Source organism: Camarhynchus parvulus, chromosome 7 (genome assembly GCF_901933205.1).
Source record: "Camarhynchus parvulus chromosome 7, STF_HiC, whole genome shotgun sequence".
Classification (NCBI taxonomy): domain Eukaryota; kingdom Metazoa; phylum Chordata; class Aves; order Passeriformes; family Thraupidae; genus Camarhynchus; species Camarhynchus parvulus.
The window spans coordinates 31,316,923-31,338,021 of NC_044577.1; the positions used below are offsets into that span (position 1 = coordinate 31,316,923).

Here is a 21,099-nt window from a genome sequence, read left to right on the forward strand (position 1 = left end):
GTGACTGCATCTCTGACTGAGGTCAGGAGGTTTGGCTCTTCACACCCCCATTAGGAGAGCTCACAGTGGCACTAAGTGATGATTTGGTATCACAGGAAATTCAGGACTGCGTCCAAATCGTTTACACTTTAACAAAACAAATGCCTGCTCTTACTTAGTTTCATTTTAAATGTTCCTTTTTTGGAGAAATGGGAATTATGAGCATTGTTTTCACTCAGAGATTTCAAGAATTCCTTCCTTTCTAATTGATAATTTATGAAAGTAAAAGGAAGTCAGCATCTTATGTAGGTTTTGCGTTTTTTGCATGAACAATTCTGAATCTGTCTGGAACAATCAATGAGCATCTAAGCTTCTCCTTTTTAGCTTCTCTTTCCTGTTTAAATATTAATAGACAAGAGGCTGACCTTCACTCCTGCTGCTGAGTCATGGAAGCTGAAAAGTGGAATCAATGCATCTTTGTGCTAATGATTAACTGATCACAGATTGGAAAGTTGTCGGCTCAATTTTCACACTGCCAGATGCTTAATTTAATATTTTCAGTGGCAAAATTATTTCAGTTAGAACCTCAATGTAGTAAGCAACTTTAAGCATTTTTAAAGCAGTTGTTTAAAAATGTTGTTGAACTGGAAACTAAAACTCCAGCTGTACAAACACCATTAGTCCAGTCCAGCTACACTTCAGCACTTCTGCTGACGTCAGTGAGGCTGCTCTGGCTCAAAGCTCAGCATGTGTAAGTGTTTCTCCTGAATGACATATTTTTGTAAGAACTGCAATTATTATTATTATTATTGTTGTTGTTGTTGTTGTTATTACTGCAGAGAGCTAACTAGCCCTGGCTTTCTCTTCTTCCCTCCACAGAGATATGGATATGGTGGATGGGTACAGCTGGATCATCACTGCAAGGTTTGGGCTCTTTGGTGCTCAGAGCTGATCTTGGGTCATCATCAGGAATAGAAACTCACAGGAGATATATCAGAGAAGCAAAATGGCAATAAGATTGGCTCTGTCTTTGATACAGATTTCTCTAGAGGTCTATGTCCTATGAAGTAGTATCTGGCCAAGTCCTAATAGGCCTCAGCAGAACCTTTTGCCTGGAAGATGAAACTCACACCCTCTTGTATGAACCAGCATCCATTCTTCTTTATCATCTCACTTTAACACTTGGAATGGATAGCTCTGAGAAAGTCTTTCCAACAAGAAAGGTCAGGCTAAAGCAGATTACATACAGATTTGGGTTGAGTTAGATGCAGTCGTGACAAGCAAACCCAAAAGGAACTAATATTTTAATAAACAAGAACAAGCCACCTGCGAAACCAAAGCATGGATGGCACAGCTTTTGGGAGACATGGCTGCTGCAGGAAGGAGACAGGGACTGGACACATGTCTGGTGATTTTGTTCCAGGTTTGATGCTAAAATTCTGTGCTAAAAATAGTTTGCAGAGGAACTTTGTGGCAAGTCAATAATGGCCTTACATGCTCCTCCGAGAATTCCATCGGGCCTACTTCTGTCTGGAAATTCTGCATGACAAAACGTGCATGGCAAAATAAATTCCTGTTCAGACATGTGGAGCTGGGGATGTTAACTCCTAAGATTTAAAAAAAACCACAAAGGCCTCCTATATCATTCTCTGAAGAAGCACCAGGGTCAAACTGGAAGAAAATAATTACATGCATATTTTAAAATGCATTTTGGGATGTGACTGAGTAGTTTGGTGAGGGGAGAATTTTAAATGTAGTTTGCTAAACCAAATCAGCCTGCAGGACTTAATTTTTAAATGTCTCTCTCTTAATTTCCACATAAATTAATCAAAACATACATTAGATAATTTTTAGGATGGGATAAAGTAGAGAAGTATAGAATAGAATGGAACAGTAAAGTCTAGGTGATCTATTCATATGTGATTAAGTGCTTTATTCTACTGTGCCTTTTTCTCACACCCCAAACATTTTTTTGTTTATTGGGCAACCTGTATCAATGAACTAAAGTTTTCTTAATGTATTTGAGTGTATGGCTACAGTAAATCTCGCCATCAAGTTGGAAAACCAGTTTTGCAAGAACCTGAAGTATTTCACATAGGGATCAGGACCCTGTAGCTGTAATATTTCAGGTAATTTTCACAACCCATGATACAGCTAACAAGTAACTTGACAGGTTGCCAAGGCAGCACACTTAGATTTGTTGAGGATGGCTTTAAAATATTCATTAGGACAGTATATTTGTGAATGATGTATGAAGGTAGTAACAAATTCAAGGTTAAGAACTGTTTGAGTTCTCAGAAGAGGGGGACAGAAGCCCCCCTGGCTGGGCACACTGGTAATAAATATTCTGATTTAACAGGTTCTTTTCTGTAGAAAAATTGACAGGATCCTAAATAAGACCAATTTTGTGAGGAAAAATAAAGTGCCCTTTGGAGATAGAGAGAAATCCCTTTCTTGAAGGGCCCAAAGACTACCTTGCCCTCAGCTCCTGTTTACAGGGAAGGTGAAGGAGTAGCTGCTGGGTTTTCTTGTGTGGCTTTCAGTTTTCACCTGCAGATGGAGTGTGTTCTCTGCCCAGTGCCTCTGCTGCACGACTGCACTGACCCAGCCCACATGCACAGCACCAGGGGAATCCTCTGACTTTCCATTTACCCCTGCAGTAGATTAAAAGAACAAAGAAATACTCAGGGCTTGCAGGTGTTGGTGAACTGTATCTCATCCATTTGTGCCAGCAGAAATCCTGTTGTGTCTGTAGCAGCTGGTGGGCACCCCTAATTGTAACAGATAATTTCCTTAATGTGGTGACACTGCCTCTCTCTGAACAATTCACAATTGTTCAAAGAGAGGCAGTGTCACCACATTAAGGACAAACAACCAAATATGACATTTCAAAAGTTTCCAGGCTGATAAAGGAACAAATTTCATGACTCTGATAACATTTTGAACTTCCTAAGTCTGGAAAATGTTGGCATATGAGAAAGTTTTACACTAATTCAGGTCATGGTTTTATACTGTGTGTAAGTTTTGTTTGGGACTTTTTTTCGCAAATTCTTCAATATTTTTTTTCTTACCAAGGAGAAAATACAATCTGAAGACAACAAATATGTCTCCTTTTGTCTCAGTATCACTGGTGATAAGAAATCACTGGACTGAAATTAACTGTGTTACACAATTATTTCTGTAGTTACTGGAATCATTGTGATGCTATTGACTTTAAAAGAACACACACATACCCAAAGGGAAAATTTAGCACAGATTTAATTAGAGTGTTGTTTTGAGGTCAAAATTTGGTTTGAGGATAAACTTGCATTAAGGTACCTGGTATCTCTTCCAAATAAATATACAGTGATGTACATTGCAAAAGGAAGGGGATTTTTTTATAATTCTGAAGAATTAAATCAGAACTACAAACAACTGTTTTATTCATATCTATTTTTAAAATAGTTTCTGTTTAAAAATACCTACTGAATAGAAATAAAAGATCAAAATTTTGCCACTGTATTTCTGTAAGGAGCACAACATATCAAGAGGCTATAAATTAGCAGGTACTACTTTGTCACATTTATAATATATGAAAATGTCATTTCACAGGGACAGGCAAAGATGATGAAGGATGGAAAGGTTTTTAGAGTCATTCAAGAGAACTGCTGGGATCCAGAAGTACGGATTAAAGAGATGGACCTGTCAGGTACCAACACAAAAGAACTCAAATCATTGTGCTTCATTTAGAATAACAACTTCTCTGTCAGTCCATCTGCAAGTGTTCAACAACAATATCAAAACAGGTTTAGCATACTAATTGCTGGGTTTTAATCTGGTGAAAGTAATTGGAAACTAATATGCTTTTACACTCAGAAGTATATATACTTTATATTGTGCCCATAACTTTCCTCATTCTCAGTAGCAATTTATTCCCCACTAGAATTTATTAATTTTGGTGGGATTTAAGACACTAAGGAACTCATTGACAAAAGTAAGGATGACTGACCCTGGACTTGAAATGGCACCATACATTCCAGTTAAAACGTGATTCACAAAGGAGGAGGAAGCCCTTTCATTTTTGTTCCAAATATTAAAAATATTCTTTTTACACATCAGATTTCTTGTATGTCTGTTTCCTTTTCTAATACCTTTTTTCTGTTTATTCATGTTTCAGCCTCATTTTGTGTTTTCACTGTAGGACTCTGAGCCTAGAGAACTGGTAAAATTACTTTGTCAGAAAAGGGTTTTCCTCATTTAGAAATTTAACCAGATGCCAAGTTTGCTAATTTATTTTCCATCATGTTCCATGCAAGCCACTAAATAAGGTTGGTAAGATGGGAGACTGAGGATGAGGAAAGGAATTTCTAGGCTGATCAATTATTTTTGCTGGTTTTTATTAACACTGTAATTCCAAATTACTCTTCTAAGAGAAATATTATGTTACTAAAGGATTCTTTTTTCTTAGATTGAGGCCTGAATAGTTCCTACATCAGTTTCCCTGTAGACATAACTCGAATATCTTCAACTTTTCGTAAGGAACAAACACCTGGATTGGTTAAAAGAGCAGATATTGTATCTGTAGCATCTTTATGATTATTGCTTCCTCCTCTCAGGCCTTATCACTCTTGACAAGCACATGAAAGAGGCTGTAGCCAGTGGGGAGTTGGTCTCTTCTCCAGGATGACAAATAATAAACAAGAAGAAACTGCTTGAAATTGCACCAGGGAAGGTTTAGATTGGATATTAGCAGAAATTTCTTCACTGGAAGTGTTGTCAAGCCCTAGAACAGCCCTGGTGTAGTCCTCGTCCCTGGAGGGATTTAAAGGATGTGTAGATGTGGTGCCTGGGGACACAGTTCAGTGGTGGGCTTGGCAGAACTGGATTCATGGTTGCAATCAATGATCTTAGAGGTCTTTTCCAACCTAAATTATTCTGTGATTCTGTGTTAGGAGATAGTCTGGATTATTCTTCTTAGGGAGGTTTAGTGCAGCACATAACATAGGCTAGCTTGGGCATCCACCAGGTAGTGAGCAATTTATGTAAACACAATTTAGACAATTTTCATCAACTTCATTTTCACCCTGGAAAAGCAGTATTTGAAACTCCAACCATTAGACATTTAATGGGAATGCCAGAAAGCCTTTGCAGACTCTGAAATATGCTGCCTTGTCACAGAATCATAGAATCATGGCCTGACTACATTGTAATGTTTCTCTGAGTTAGCTCAGGGATTTTGGGGATTACCAAATCACTCAACTACACAGTGGATCATAAATAGCCTTTGGGCATCTTTCTCTTTCAGATATTTCCCTCGGCACTAATGGCAAGTTTCTCCAAAGCAGTTCTGCCCCATATGTTTGTTGTAGACAAAGGGAAAACACAGGAGGATTTTTTTCCCAAGTTTTTGCAGCAGCTCTCCAGAAAAGAAAATGTATCATGAAAGCAGCATCACAATATTTCTTCATGAACTAAACAGTGCTCACTTGGTTAAAAAAAAATCTAAACCTGTATGTTACAGCACCATCTGGTGACTTGTGCCCTAAAAATATCCCTTTTTATTACAGCACTCCAGACATACAGGCATCAGCCAATTAATTATGTGGGGAGGAAAAAAAGGCCTTGGTGTTTTTCATTCCCTCATCCTTACTGCTCACCTAATGACAAAGACTATGGACCACATTTATTCTTTTTTGGTTTAGAAAGCTGTAACTACTTAGTTTAAAGACTGCTTTCTCTTACATAAGCTGAGATAGATTATACCCAAAATTTAACCTCCAAACATGGCATAATTTTGGGACAAAGATGCAAGAAGTCTCCCAGCTGAACAAAATGAGAATCAGTCACTGAAAGTTATTTTTAACTCAGAGAGATAACTTGGTTAAAAGGCTTTGTTTGTGCAATGCCCAAGAAATCTTGCCAGTAATAAGAAATGGTCTCCAGCGGAGCAAAGAGACTCAATTAGTTGTCCCAATCATATGTCCTAGGTCTAATTGATGTACATACTTCTATCTTGATACACTCAATAAAGCAAGCTATCCATGTAACTCAATAAAACAAGCTGTAAAAGTAATTACCATCACAGATCTGTGGCACAAATCATCACAATTTTGTCTGAGAAAATACATCAGTTTATATATATCAGAGAAAATATATCAGAAAATATATCATCCTAACTGCCTTTCCTTGTTATTTTCTCCTTTGTAAAACCCTCTGAAGAGGGTGAAAAAGTAGAAGCTTTTCTGTGCTGATTCTTCTTCCTAAAGCTAATGTCTAGGAACAGCCAGCTTGGAAATGTACCTTTAAGGTTTACGTTAAATTTGCTCAGAAGTGTAAAAATGGATTGAAAGCAGATACAATGGTTTTTGTGGAAAACATGGAGAATGTTCTCAACAGACTAAACAAGTGCCCATATTGGTGGATGATCTAACTTGGATAATTCAGTATTTATGTAATTTTGCAGACCTAATCCTTACCCCTAAACCATTGCTTTTGTACATAATATTAATCAGATCTTGTAGCAATCTGAGTCAGCTTCTCCTCTTGTTTCCTACTTAAACTTCTGAGGAGGAACATAAATCATTTTAAATCATTCAAATATTTAGGCAAGTCATTTAGAGTTCTCCTAGAGTTCGTTCTCCTGGAATATTTTTCTGCCATCTTTTGTTCTAGTAGTTTTACTACTAACAACCAAGTTAAATCTTTTAAAGCATGACAAGACATGTGCAAAAATATTATAAACAAACCTAAAAAACACCAAAACAAAACAGTTTTGCTTGTAACTATTTTGTGATGTCCTAATTACTCTTTATTGTTTGTTTTGTTTGTCTGCCAGGTTTGTTGTTTTCACTCCTGTAACCTGTCACACAAAATATTATAATAGAGATTTGTGTTTGAGTAGAAAGAAAACAATATGGACTTAATTCTTTTTATTTTTAACATTGAAGTTATTTCTGAAAACAGGCAGATTTTTTTATATTTATAACCTCAGCAGTCCAGACACAAGATGAATGAAACCTAACACAATTTAGCTTTGGGAACACTTAGGAAAGCATTGTTTTACAACCATTGTTGACATAATGTTATTTATCTTTGGGCTAATACATTTATTTATTTAATATATATGACAAATTCACCCCTTAGTAGACTTGAGTTACTGTATTCTGTTGGTTTAATGTCAGTTTCATTCATGTGAAAGTAATACAAAATTGCTGTTTTAATTGTTTGTACATGTGCATACTAAATCCTTCTAAAATCAAAAACCCTAATTTCCCAAATTAGCTAGTATGAATATAGTAGTGTTTGTTCTTTCTACTTAGCAAAAGTATCCAAATCCTAATAAATTGATACTCCAGGGATTTTATTGCCATGATCCTTAATTTTAAAAAAATAATAATTCTGCTATGTCACTGTTAAATCAGTCTTTCTTATCATTAAACTTTTACATTCTGCCTCTCAAAACAAAGTACTTTCTTATTTATAACAATTTATCAAAAACACACCACAAAAAAGGAAGCATTAATTATTTGCTTTTTCTTACTCAGGAGTCACCGTCCAAGTCCTGTCCACAGTCCCTGTAATGTTCAGCTACTGGGTAAGTTCCAACTAAGATATTTAATATTCATACGTAGCAACATTTTTAAAATTCAAAAGCATCTTCCTACAAATTGAAGTAGTCGCTAGAATTGTTCTGCTGTGAAATAGAAAAGGCAAAAAAGGAGTGCAGGTATGAGAAAAGGTCTGCAGGATGTCCTGGCAAAGCTCCACACCAGAGCACACCCAGGGAGAAAAGATAAAACAACAACTGAATTCCTTATGGGGGCAGCTGGAAATGGAAAGAAAAAATATGTCCAACATGAATCCATGGTTAGCAGACAGACATGTATGTACACATTCCATGAAAGCTAGACATCAATCAGTACTTTCTCAAGGAAAAAAAAAAAGACATAAAGGATGCATTTGTGGCCTTGTCCCACTTTTTTTTAAATGTGGCATGGGACTCATTAACCTAGAATGCTTTGAATCTTGAAATTCAGGAGCAAATTTAAGTTCCTATGTTCCCCACATGGTGATCTCAAATGCTTCAAAGAAATAAAGACAGGCTGAGGTGATAAATCACAGCAAAAGGCTGTTCTAAATACATTCTCAATGTGACTTTAGCAATGTGCACAGGTCAAGATGCCCATGTGTAAACAGATTTGTGCATTTAGAACTACTGTGCTAAGCCCCCATATAAGAAATACCATGGATTTTCATCATTTCTAGTTAGTAACATCTCTTCAAAATTTTATTCTGGTATCTAAGGGAATCTGTTCCATTAAATATATATTGGGGGGAAAAAAACCAAGATTGATTGCATGGATATTGCACTTCCTTATTAGAATTATGGATGTCATCTCCTTCTAAATGTTAGAGAAGTTTGCTTAAGCTTTCTCTGTAGAATTCATATGCTCCAACATCTCACATTTCTTGTTTTTATTTCTTCAGCTCCAGCAATAGGAGAGTAAATATTCATCGCTATGTATAAAAATTCTATACTGAGGTTTTTGTATGGGGATAAACAAAACCAGGGGACTGCTTTACACAAAAGACCAGGTACTTATGTGCATCAGCAACCTGGGCTTTATTGCACTCTTCCTGAGCAGTAAAGGCAACAGCAGTTGATAAAATATTCAAGAGAAAAAGCAGAACTGTACCCAGAGGTTTTAAAGCAAGGCAGAATTTAGCCCTACTGATTTCCAGCTATTCAGAACTGCAAAGGAAATTTGGGTTCAAACCCCACCAGTTGTTTGCATTGACATTTATCCAATAACTTCCAAAGGTGATAACATTTGAGAACTATATTTAAATGTACTGTTCTGCTTCATATCTTATCAGGCCAAACCTCAGGATACTTTAGATCTTGCCCAGTTGTTAAACAATGACTTAGCTGCTACAGTAAAGAAGTACTCCAAGAGGTTTATTGGGCTGGGCACGTTACCTCTGCAAGCTCCAGAGCTGGCTGTGAGGGAAATGCAGCGCTGTGTGAATGAACTTGGGTTTCCTGGAGTGCAGATTGGATCTCATGTCAATGAGTGGGACCTGAATGCCCCAGAGCTCTATGATGTTTATGCTGTGAGTGGCTGCTGCTTTTCTTCTTTGGGGGAATTCTGTGATATGGAAATCTGTCTAAAAATGTCTTGGAGCACACTGAGTCATCATTTGAGCCTTCTAATCTGCTTAGTGATCAGAGAGACTCAGCTTTAGTTGTAAATGTTAATTCTTTATAGGATATAATGGCAATGATGCAACATATTCTGAAATATATTTTATAATAATGAATAACAAATTTTGTTTTATTAGACAAGTTCTCACTGTAGATCTGCCTTCTTGATTTGTGAGGATAAGTGCAATATCAAATAAAGCACTGTTTGCATTTGAGTTCAAGTTACTCTATCCAATCCTATTGAAATAATTGATAAACCCCCCTGAGATTATCAGAGATACCTATAGCACCAAAGCACCACACAGAATTATGTAAACAGGACCAAAATTTCCAAATTGAATGTATTGATTATCAAATGAATTAATACATAGCATTTCTTAAATAGCCTGAGATCCAGAGGAGGGTGGTCATTTGTCTAAATTAGGGGTTTAATCAATGACCATTCTGAATCTGTTTCTCAAGTTATTAGAGCTGCCAGCCTAGAATTGATTCAAAGAGGTTATTTTGTAGGATGCTCAATTTATTCAGAAACTCTGTTGGTGCAGCACCTGGACTGCTGGTTTTTAGGGCCATATATAGTCAGATATCAACATCTGCTCTTGGAGATGCCCACATTTATGGAATCACAGCATGGCTGAGGCTGGGAGAGCCCTCTGGGGGCCACCTGGACCAACCCCCTGCTCAAGCAGGGCCACCTACAGCCAGATGCCACGACCATGCCCAGGTGGCTTTTAAAAATCTCCAAGGATGGAAACTCCACAATCCCTCTGGACAATCTGAAATTTCCTGATCTCCACTGAAGTTTTTCTCCTAGGGGACAAACAGTCCCAGTTCTCTCAGCATTTCCTCACAGGAGAGATGCTCAGTCCCTCCATAACTTGGAGCTCTCTGCAGTAACTCCATGTCTCTACTACTGAGATCCATCTCTTCTTCTGGGATCTCTCTCTTATACTGTACATCCTTCAGCTTATGTTTCACACATGTAGGAAGTAAACCCTTTCATTTTTAGAAACATCTCTGGATAATACAGATTATGAAATTAAGCCATATTGGATAGTGAACTTTGCCAAACTAGCAGGCCAGTTATTGAACTGCTATTTTTAGTTTACAAATGTAGATGGCAATTATTCTCCATGATCCAAAAGTTGCAGCTTTTATTTATGCATGTATGGGTAAATAAACCCAAATTTTTCAAATGTGTGACAATCTCCTTAGCAACAAGCGCATGTCCAGAAATACATCTGACAAAACGAAGCTGTTAAATCCTGGTTAAGCATATGAATGACTCTGATGACTGTGTATTTAAATTTAAGCACACAGTTAAATTACAGTCAGAGTCAGCATCCAACACTAGTCTTCTGTTTGCCTTTCCAAAGATGTCAGTAGTTTTGGAAGAATTACTGTACTTGGGTAGAGATGGATTATTGATCAGAATACAGCCAGATTTTGAAGTCTTAGGAAGGAATTGGAACATTTTTAAATTTTTTTAAGCCAGGTAGAGGGCCAAAGGGGACAAATGTTGTGCAACTCAATGAAAATTTCTGAATGCAGCTGGAACTATTCTGCAAAACCATCCTCAAATGATTCTATAAGACAATATGGGAATTCATTCTCATATGTGTAATGAAACCAAAATGTTTGCTTGAACTGATTTTATACTACAGAATGGCTGAAAAACATAGCTGCATTTTTGTACTGTATTATTCTGAGAAACACTTGGTTCACTAAAAGATGTTATCAACTATGCTTCCAGTCCTGTAGCCACAGGAAGAGTGTGAAATTGAGTGAGGATTTCAGAATATGGCTCAGAGGAGTAAATACAGCCAACTATTGCTTATAGTTCTTACCTGTGGCCCTATTTGCATTACAGTACTACTGCTCAGTACTACTGCAGGTCGTTGAAAAGCATGACTAAGATCTAAGATGCATTTTGCCATGATTAATCAAGATTCAGACATTTTATTTTTGCTGTAGGCTGCTGAGAAATTAAATTGCTGTCTCTTTGTGCATCCCTGGGACATGCAGATAGATGGGAGGATGTCCAAATATTGGTTTCCCTGGCTAATAGGTAAGTATATATTTACTTTGCTTAACCTACATTTATGAACTGGATCATGTCCAGGGGATTGCTGCCAAGTAAAGTACAGGTACAGAGAAAATTACATCATTTTTCTGTCAAACTTTCTTTTTTTTTTTAATCTAGTATTATGATTAGGGCTGTTGTGTAAACTCAGTAGTCATTTGTTTCTAAGCTTGTTTAGCTTTTCTTTTAAATACTTAGAATTAAAATTATTCAGACTAGCAACAGAATATAGTATTCTCTTTTGCTCTAAATACAAATAGGAGATAACAAGGAAGAAGTGAATCATCTCAGAAATTAGCTCTTCAGAAATAACAGGAGTAAATGAAGGAGTGAGCAAAACCAAACTTTTTTTCTATAATTTCTTGGGTTATTTCTTAGAAACATGTTGATCAGAGAGGAAATAAATCTACCTTTACATCTGCTGTAGCTGAAACAACATGTAATTTGAAAGCTCTCAGTAGATGTGGGATGTTATCTAGTTTCCATTTTTTCCCTGTTTGATAGATAAATCATAACACTGAATAACAGGAGCATGGTTATTCTGCTACCCAGAAATGTTGAGACCTGATTCTACTCTCATGCATTTTGTTCTGTGTTGGCTTTTTTTGCATGGTTTTGCACTGCCACCAGTTCTAAAAAACATACACAACATATATATAATACACATTCTGCTTGGAAAATCTTGCTGTCCCAATCACCAATGCATTATCTTGAAAAAATATCAGTTAGTCTTAATCAGATCAGGCTCAAAAACACAGATTTAAGAAGAGAATAAAATTATTGCATTTACTTAACAACGTGAAAATAGAATATTTTCTTACTAAACCTAATAATGCTTTGCATCTGAGCATATGGTAAAACATTAATAAAAATAACCTTTCCAGATGCATAGCTGTTTTTTCCCCCATAAATATGGGGAACTCAGTTCCTGATTTCAAGCTGCATGTCTGAAGGTGGGTGTTTAAAATGGCTAATATTAATGGTTAATATTCTAATTATGTCGGGTGTGATCAGAAGCTGAGGCCTGCTGTAGGAACCTAAATTCCTATTCTTTTCTAACTAGGGTTCCAACTCAGCCAGGAGCAAAGAGAGAGACAGGTTAGTTCTAAACTGTAGGATCTGGCATCCCAGATCCCAAAATCTATGTTGGAATAGCCATTAATATATCTGCTCCACTTTCCACACAAAAGAAACCCACAAGCAGAGGGGAGAAAACACCCTGGCATATTCCAGACTTGTCTTTGAGCAAGGACAACAGGAATCAGGCCTGCACAGGGTATTTCAGGACATATCCAATCTGTCTGTATACCCATCTGTCCTAGTGGTATGGAGTGAAAACTGGACTTAGAATTCAGAACACCTTCACTTCCAAACCTGTGTCTCCCTTTCAGTTTATTAGAGTTCAACTCTGTGTCCCTCCAGTGGAAATAATGCATGACCTTTGGTAGCTGTCCTGCAACTATTGCTTTTTTCAGTTGGCTCAAGGCGAATGGAAGAAAATTAAAACAGCATTTAAAAATCAAATAGGAAGTTTAAAAAGTAAAGCTCTTATACAATTAAGATCTTTTTCTTCTTAGGCATGCCAACAGAAACAACCATGGCCATTTGCTCCATGATTATGGGAGGAATTTTTGAAAAATTCCCTAAGCTGAAAGTTTGCTTTGCACACGGAGGTGAGTAGTGTACCATGTGAAACTCCTGTTCTTTGGCTGAGCATGGTACAGTCATATTTTCTGGTCTCTCAGCTAATGGGGTCACCACGTGAAGCCTGCCACCAGCTGAGCACTGTCACCCCAAAGAAGACAGCCTGAAAGATCAGCTGCTTTTATGAACACTCTCTAGCCTGCAGGGCTCGAACTGGTACAACAGTTAAGGGAAAACAAAAAGGAAGGGCAGGCAGCAGGGGGCTTAAGGAAAGGGACAAGGAAGCAGCAGGAGGAATTTGGGCATCACAGTAGTGAAGAAGTGAGAAAAATAGAGACAGAAGCTAATGAAGGTAAAGGAATAAAAAAACACTGGTGCAAAGCACTTTCTTTCTAAAGAGCTGACAGAAAGACTTTTGGATCTTTGGTGATAAGGTGGCTTTTTTCCCTCTTACATATTTTCAGCTTATTAAAAGGTATTAACAATTCTTTCTTGCAGGTGGAACTTTTCCATACACAGTGGGTCGAATCTCCCATGGCTTCAATGTGCGCCCTGATTTATGTGCCGTGGATAATAAGGTGGATCCAAGAAGATACCTTGGCTCATTTTACACAGACTCTCTTGTCCACGACCACGGGGCACTAAGGCTGCTAACAAGTGTAGTAGGAGAGGTGAGTTTTAGTGCTTCCAGAAGTGGGTGAGTCATTCTTTAGTTAATTTTCCAGGAAACAGCAAAAGGAGAAGAGAAGAAGAAAGAAGGAAGATGACAGTGTCACCCAGTGAAATAAATTGATGGGCTTCTGACATGTTGATAATGCTTTTACCATATGGATTCATTGAAATGGTGGGTTTAATCCAGGAAATTGTGCACTGTCAACCTTAGTTTCATCCTTCTCTGAGCTTGCTCAGGATGGGACTTCAAGCAAAGACTACTTCAATTTGGAGTCTGGTTTTCAAATGGCTTAATTTTCAAATTCAAGTGCATGCTTGAAGAAATCAAATTGTATTTCCACTTGGGAAGTTATAGACACAAAGAACATCAGTAATAAGGAAAGCTTTTGTGAGTATCTCAGAGAGGCAATTAAACATTATGGGTTTGCAGAAGTATTTTAGTTGTTTGTAAAGAAATCTTTGTAGTTTAGCAAACTGTGGTGTTTGTGAGGTCCCCAGGATGAGGTGAGAGATGAGAATCTGACTCCAAGTCCTCAGAAGGCTGATATGATATGATATATGATATGATATGATATGATATGATATGATATGATATGATATTATATATTATTTTATGTTATTTTATATTATATTATTTCTATTATATCATACTAGAACTATGCTAAAGAAAGAGAAAGGATACATCAGAAAGCTTAACAAGAATTATAATGAAAGCTCGTGACTGACTCCTCAGAGTCTGACACAGCTGATAGTGATTGATCATTAAATAAAAACAATTCACATGTTTGGATAAACAATCTCCAAACCACATTCCAGAGCAGCAAAACATGGAGAAGCTGAAGCTTCCCAGCTTCGCAGGAGAAGAAATCCTGGCGAGGGATTTTTCAGAAAATATCATGGTGACAACAAGCCATTTAAATGAGGTACAGCGTGGGACAGAAAAATCCTAAAACACTCAGATAATCCCTTCTCATCTAGGAAGTGCCCAGGAAGGGATTGAAGATGGCATCCCTCATGCCAGCTTCCAATGGATCCCTGCAAATCAACAAGATACCTGTCTTTGTGCCTTGATCTCTGCACCTCACAGTGTCTGCAGCCAGAGGCAGATAGCTCCCAGATGTCAAATCAGAAATGCAGGCTCTGACAGGGATTTTCTTGTCTCAGCAGGTCCTGTTTCTTGTACATCAGTGTCTAGACTCACATGGCATGGGGCTGTTGCTGTCATCAGGGTCTCCTGTATGACCAAAGTTCACAAACACCACTCAACTGATTGGGGTTTTTTCCTACAAAAAAGAATCTCTTGATTTCCTATTTCTAAGAGTGTGAGCAGGTTACTGCAATAAATCTGCTCTAAAACTGGTACAGAAGTGACTTGCCTAGGCCAGACAAAAAGAGCAATGCAGCACTGTTGCCTTCTTTACTGTGGTACTCTGAGCTCAGGAATCACACTGTAAAATCTGTGGGTTTTCAGTTCATGCTGCACCTGAAGTCTGTAGCTTTGGGACTGGAGCTCTGCCTGCAGCTCCCCTGCAGCACTTGTGCCTTTTAGGAAAACTTTGCATTTGAAAATTCATGGAAAATCAACCATGTGACAGGACAACTGCAGCTTGAAACAATAGTATGGAAACTTTTGTGACATGTATATGTTTGTACAGTATAGTAATACTGCAGCTCTAAGGAGTGGAGACAACATGGAGACAACATCTTTTTGGTTAAACCATGCTGAACCAAAAATAGATTTATGGAAGGATCCCCATAAAATGTGCAAAAATCCTGCCATGGAGCCTATTTCCATTAGAAACAAGTAAGATAAAAGCCAGGTCAATTTACTCAAAAAATATCTGGAATAAGCTGTTAGTACTGAAAAGTTCTGATAACATCAGTGGGTATTAACTCAGGTGGGATTTGCCATCTCTGTGCTAGGGATTAATTTTAGGCACCAGATGGGTTACTAAGAAAATACTAGGGCTCCCACCCAATACTGATTTCTTTTAATTTCTGTTGCCAACCTCTAAATAGCAAACAAATCATAGTCCACAGCCCAGCAGTTTTTGATATGCATTACCTTTTGAATCAACTGTAGCTTAAAACAAGTGGCTTTAAGGTGTTTTTTACAATAGATTTTTAAATTTTACTGTGTGTGATGTGCTCATCCATTCTACAAGACACCCAAAGGCTTATGGAGTAACAGCTCAACACTCTGTTGCCTCTGTAACCTCCTTTTCAGAGAAATCTCCCCAAACCCAGACCATGTTCATTCTATTTTCTTTGTACATGCAGTTCTAGTACACAAGGATGAGTCTAGCTCTTGAATTTTAAATTGCCAGTGCAAGGAGAAAAGATCACTCACTTGTTTTCTTTTTCCCATTTTAAAATGTTGGGAGACATGTTTTGCCATTGTCAGAAAGACCTTGGTAAATTAGCAGCTGTGTGACTCAGGCTGGCTGAGACCACAGATTCTTTTTGTGATCTGAATCTGTTAAGCTGAACTGTAGATGTCAAGAGCAAAGCAGGAGGGAAAGTACAACAGGATGCTGAATCCATTGCTGAAGAATTGAAGCTTTTTTCTGTCTGAACTTGTGTAGCACACAAGTCTCAGGGCACTTCTGCTTCAAAGTCAGAAGTTTTGCATCTCAAGGCTGCTCTAAACTATTTCTGCTGTGGGAAAGCTGCTGTCTTTTGCACCACATTTTAATTTCTCTGCTTTCCATCCTAAGAAGCTACAAATGCACTCTGGTTGCAATTAGTCTTTGCAACTGAAATTTTGAGGAGAGATTATGGATTGTAAATTGATAATCTAAAAGGCACTCAGCATTACCCTCTCTGGTGTCAAATTTATTTTGTCAACAGACTATTAAAATTCAGAGTCTTAACACAATAAATTTGGCCAGCATGGTACACAGGATATTGGTGTCTTCTTTAATTCTCCTCTGAGTATTTTGAGCTCAAACAATGTGACATCAGGTGCAATCCCAGTGCTGAAAAGTCATGAGTCAGATACCAAAAACATGTTTTTCACACTCAGGAGAACTTTCTTTCTCTTTTCAGTAGCCTAAGGCATCTCGTCCTTGAAAACAAAAACATTCACATCACGATTTCAAACTTTACTTTATAACCATGAAGATTAAAAAGTTCTCTCTTTTTCTAAGGAAAGTTGACATTCTCACATAACACCCTTCCATGAGTCAAATGCTTAAAGAAACACCAAGTATCTCAGCGCTTTCAGTGCAGACATGTGTTGGCAGAGTAACACATGTAAGATTAATAAATGCTGGGCTAAAAACAACGCAATGGAGTCTTGAGGCTGACACCGTAACTTTGTGAGCTGCAGGTTTGAAATAGGCCAGGTCTCCAGAGAACAGCTCAGAGCTGTGCAGGAAGGGCTCAGTGTGAGGGAAGATGTGCTTGGACATGGCTTTGTGTCTCTGGGGAACAGTCACTGCCTGGCAGCAGCGCCTGGCGTGCTGGCCTTGAGCTGATCACAGTTAAAATCCACTGACAGCTGTGATCAGTCATGTCCATGTAGTCTCATCCCTTCTCAGTTTGGGGTGCAGGTTAATTGAGGATGGAAGCAGAAACACACACTCCTGAGAAAGAATTTTGTAAGAGTGCAGAATTGCTGCAGTCCTTCGCTCCCCCCGTGGCGAGGTAGCATGAGGTGAATACAATAAACACAAAATCCCCAACGTTGCTGGCTATAAAAAGTGAAGAACTGGGTTGACATGGGATTCAATGATTCAGTGCATCTCTGCAAAAACTTCCCCATGGTGATTTCTCCAGACCCATCATCCAAAGGCAAAGCATTCTCTGGCCAGAAGTTGGAGCTGAACTGACTACAGTGTTCTGGACATTTTTTCAGGTGCATTATGGCAGTAGGAAAGAAGGCGAAATTCAAGGGAAATACAATTTTTCCTTATGTAAGAGGATGAAGTCATGCTTAAAGCTTTCTGAGATTCATTTTCAGATTTAGCTCCTTATTACTGTGAGAAAAGTTGTGCTGAGTAGCAGGGTCCAGTGAGGTTAATCATTAGCCCCATGTACCTCTCTAATAGGAGAGATGTGCTAATTAAGGAAACGACCTCCAAGTCTTCTAGGGAAAATTGACTTTGTTGATATGGTTTGGGATAATATAACAGTACTTCCCTTATGCTAGGAGCATTATTCATCTGCAGAGGCTTCCCAGCACTCCTCTGAAGCTGGTTGCTAAAGACAGGTATTGCAACCCCCATTTTATAGAAATGAAGTACAAAATTGAAGCTCAAAGGGTACAAATGAACAGCCCAAGATCACTGGGAGCACAGCAGGAATGCTGCTTCTAAATTTCTCTTACTGATTTACAGCTCTTAATTTTACTACTAATGAATAGATCCCATGATTAGCTGTGAAATGCTTTCAAACAGTGGGAAAAATATAACTACATAGAGAAGAAAAGAAAAACATATATTATTGCAGTGAGGATGTGGGATTTATTTCTGGTTTAGTATGTAGGAGATGTAAATAAGAATATACAAACCTTCCTGTCTTACATGACCTTCCCTAGTAAACAGATGGACAAATTCTATGTTTCCTTCTCCTTCACTTAAAAACCCACTTTCCCACATAAACCTGGTATGTTTTTAGTTGGTTTTTTTATCATAAAATACATTACATTTGTTTTTCTTATGTGAATAAAGCATCTTGTTATTGAATATTATAAATAAAAGAATATATTTAGGTGCTTCAAAGTACACACATCCAAATCTGTTTTGTTTAGTCTATGCTCAAAATCTAGTCTATGCTATAAATCTATGCTGGATTTATTAGACAGAGGGTATAAATTTTCCTACATTAATCTTATGTTAATTCTTCTATAATTAGAACACAGGACAGAACATAGGAGAGAACAATAGAATGTGTCTCCTCTGTTTAGATTTTGGGCAAAGGTTTGTGTAGGTTCTTTCAAAGACTTTTGGGTGACATCTAGTGGAGATTAAAGTTTTTTAAAAGCATTTGAGGAAAAAAAAACCAACCAAACCATTCCAGAGAATAACTGAATGATGTTTTCTTCACCCTATTTCAGTATTGAACTCTGGTAACAGAGTCAAACATTACAACAAGTTCTAACTGTGTTTTATTCACTCAAGCAATAGACATTAATGCCTCAAGCCTGGGATTTACATTTTCAACCTTTTGCTTGTGAGAATTAAAATACCCTAACTTCAGTCAGATACCACAAAAATGATTAATAAATATCCTGCATTTTTTTTCCAAATAAAACTAATCCAAAAAACTCTTGAGTCATTGTTTTCAAGCTTTGTTCTTTTCCTAATGGAAGTTATAATCTTCATATTCACTTTCATAAATAATCAGTCCAATATATACATCTAATTTCTTGTACTTCATTATACATTCCAGAAAGCATGAGCTCTATTGTTTAATTTAATTAAAAAGAAATTTAAAATCTGAAAAAATTAAAACTTATGAGTTTAAAATATAATATTAATGTTACTATACTGTTGTACATATTAATATCCATATTATTTAAACTCTATTGTTTAATGTTACTACAAAATGTAAACTTCTTTTTTATTACCAGGACAAAGTTATTTTGGGGACAGATTACCCTTTTCCACTTGGGGAACTGGAACCTGGAAAATTGATTGATTCAATGGATGATTATGACTATCAACTGAAGGTATGATTTTTACATTTGAGGGGGTTTCCCTCCTTTTTAAGTCTCTGTTCAAGACATGAGATAAAGAACTGAAAAATCGATGTAGTACACTGATTTCTGCAAAGATTGGAAAAGACCCTTCAGTCTCTTTGCAGCAGTTCCTTTTAAAGCACAAGTAAAAGCATTTGAATTAAATATGAGCTAAGCACAATGTATGTGTTTTGTTTTTACAGGATAAACTCAAGGCTGGAAATGCTCTGGAATTTTTGGGTCTTAGCAGAAAGCAATTTGAATAATTATGAAGTACTAAAACAGCTAAATTTCAGAAATAATATCCTTGTATTTCTGTTGGCATGTGCAATTGTGCAGATGAAAAATAAAACTGACAATTATCTGACAGTCTCTTGTTATTTCCAAAGCAAAAGCAAGGGTACTGGAAAGGAGTATGCACAGGTATTGCCTGAGGATTTAGGCTGTTTTTAAACAATTCTGAAATCCCTGCTTTCATAATAAAGGAGAGATTTCATCTTTTGCAGCTATAAGAATGTCTGAATTATAATTAATGCCATGTTATTGGGACTTGATTCCCAGGAAGGAAAGAGCTGAGAAAATGATGTACCCACTACATTTCTGTCTTTGTTATGGCAGCCAAACAGAATCTGAAAGAGTATTAAAACTGAATTTAAACAATGTTGATGCTCAATAAAAGGCAACATTTTCTTTTATCCACTGGTGGAAAATGCAGCCCACCACACTCAGCTCAGCACTGCAGGTGCACTCGTGCTTTGTCAATGTTGTGACAGGATGGAAAAGGTCTGTGTGGGGACTTTACATATCAGCTGCCACCTACAGCACTGGGAACTTATTCATCAGAAACAATTTGAACAATATGGTTGTAGGTGCAGAAATAATGTATTTGTGTGGGTATTACTTGGTGTGTCACTGTCACTGTCACAATAAATACTAGTGTATTTTGGCAACAATATGGGTTAATGTTCTATTCCTTACCAAATCCTTCCTAAAAGTAAGGCTGAATAGTTCAAATGTTGAAGTGCTAATCCTCTCCCTAGCTTGAGTCCTGCTATAGGAATAGAAAGGTGGTTTTCTTTATAGACCATTGATTGAAACAGGTTTTCGTTATTATCCAGTGAGTGCACAGGCATCCTCCTCCCAGGAGAATTGTGTACCAGTCAGAAAAATGTGGATTTAGCACTTAGAGTCTTTGTTCTTGTGGGAACATGGGCTGGCTACGTGTGGTGTCACCATTCCTCTGCTCAGTCTTGGAACATTCCAGGCAGTACAGTATTAGACAGAAGCTGTTTTTAGCTCTGGCCATAGCTGTCACAGGCTGAACCTGAAGGATGCTGAACATCAGCAGTTCTGCTGATCCCAGCCTTCACTGGACAACAAAGAAAGCTCTGTCCTTCTCTACAGTGTCCAACCCACCCAAAAAAAATGGTTTGTGAAGTAGTTGGAGCTTAATTAGTCAGCAGCTCAGAGATTTAGAATATCAATTTTTTATGTAAAAGATGAGCCAGAAAATAGCTTTAACAATATTTATTGTCCTCAGGTTTGCAAGACTTCTGTTGACCTTTTTTATTTAAATATCCACATGCAGGCATTGAGTTTTCAGCATGTGTGATTTTTCAACCAGATTGTTTCAATTAAATTTCAAAGTCAAAAGGCAGTTTCATTCTCATATTTCCCTTCAGTATACATGATTCTCACAGATGTTTAAATGGATTTAAGAAGAAAATACATTGTGATTCCTCCAATATATTTTAATTGGATTAATTCTTCAATTTTTTTATGAATGAAACCAGTTAAGTTAATGAAAATGCAATGTCACATCTTTGGGGACCAAGGTCTGGAACCTCTCCAATA

The 21,099-nt window shown here is 37.4% G+C and overlaps 1 protein-coding gene across 2 annotated transcripts in view; it reads left to right on the forward strand.

Moving 5' to 3' along the window:
• Positions 1–19,610, forward strand: part of ACMSD (aminocarboxymuconate semialdehyde decarboxylase) — a 31,883-nt gene extending 12,273 nt beyond the window's left edge. For both annotated transcript variants that reach the window (XM_030952473.1, XM_030952472.1), the window contains exons 2-10: positions 859–903; positions 3,571–3,667; positions 7,503–7,552; positions 8,836–9,072; positions 11,138–11,231; positions 12,824–12,919; positions 13,389–13,561; positions 19,138–19,236; positions 19,449–19,610. In XM_030952473.1, the coding sequence (XP_030808333.1) occupies positions 859–903; positions 3,571–3,667; positions 7,503–7,552; positions 8,836–9,072; positions 11,138–11,231; positions 12,824–12,919; positions 13,389–13,561; positions 19,138–19,236; positions 19,449–19,511 (954 nt within the window). In that variant the 3' untranslated portion in view covers positions 19,512–19,610. The remainder of the gene's footprint in view (positions 1–858; positions 904–3,570; positions 3,668–7,502; positions 7,553–8,835; positions 9,073–11,137; positions 11,232–12,823; positions 12,920–13,388; positions 13,562–19,137; positions 19,237–19,448) is intronic.
• Positions 19,611–21,099: the final 1,489 nt, after the last annotated feature.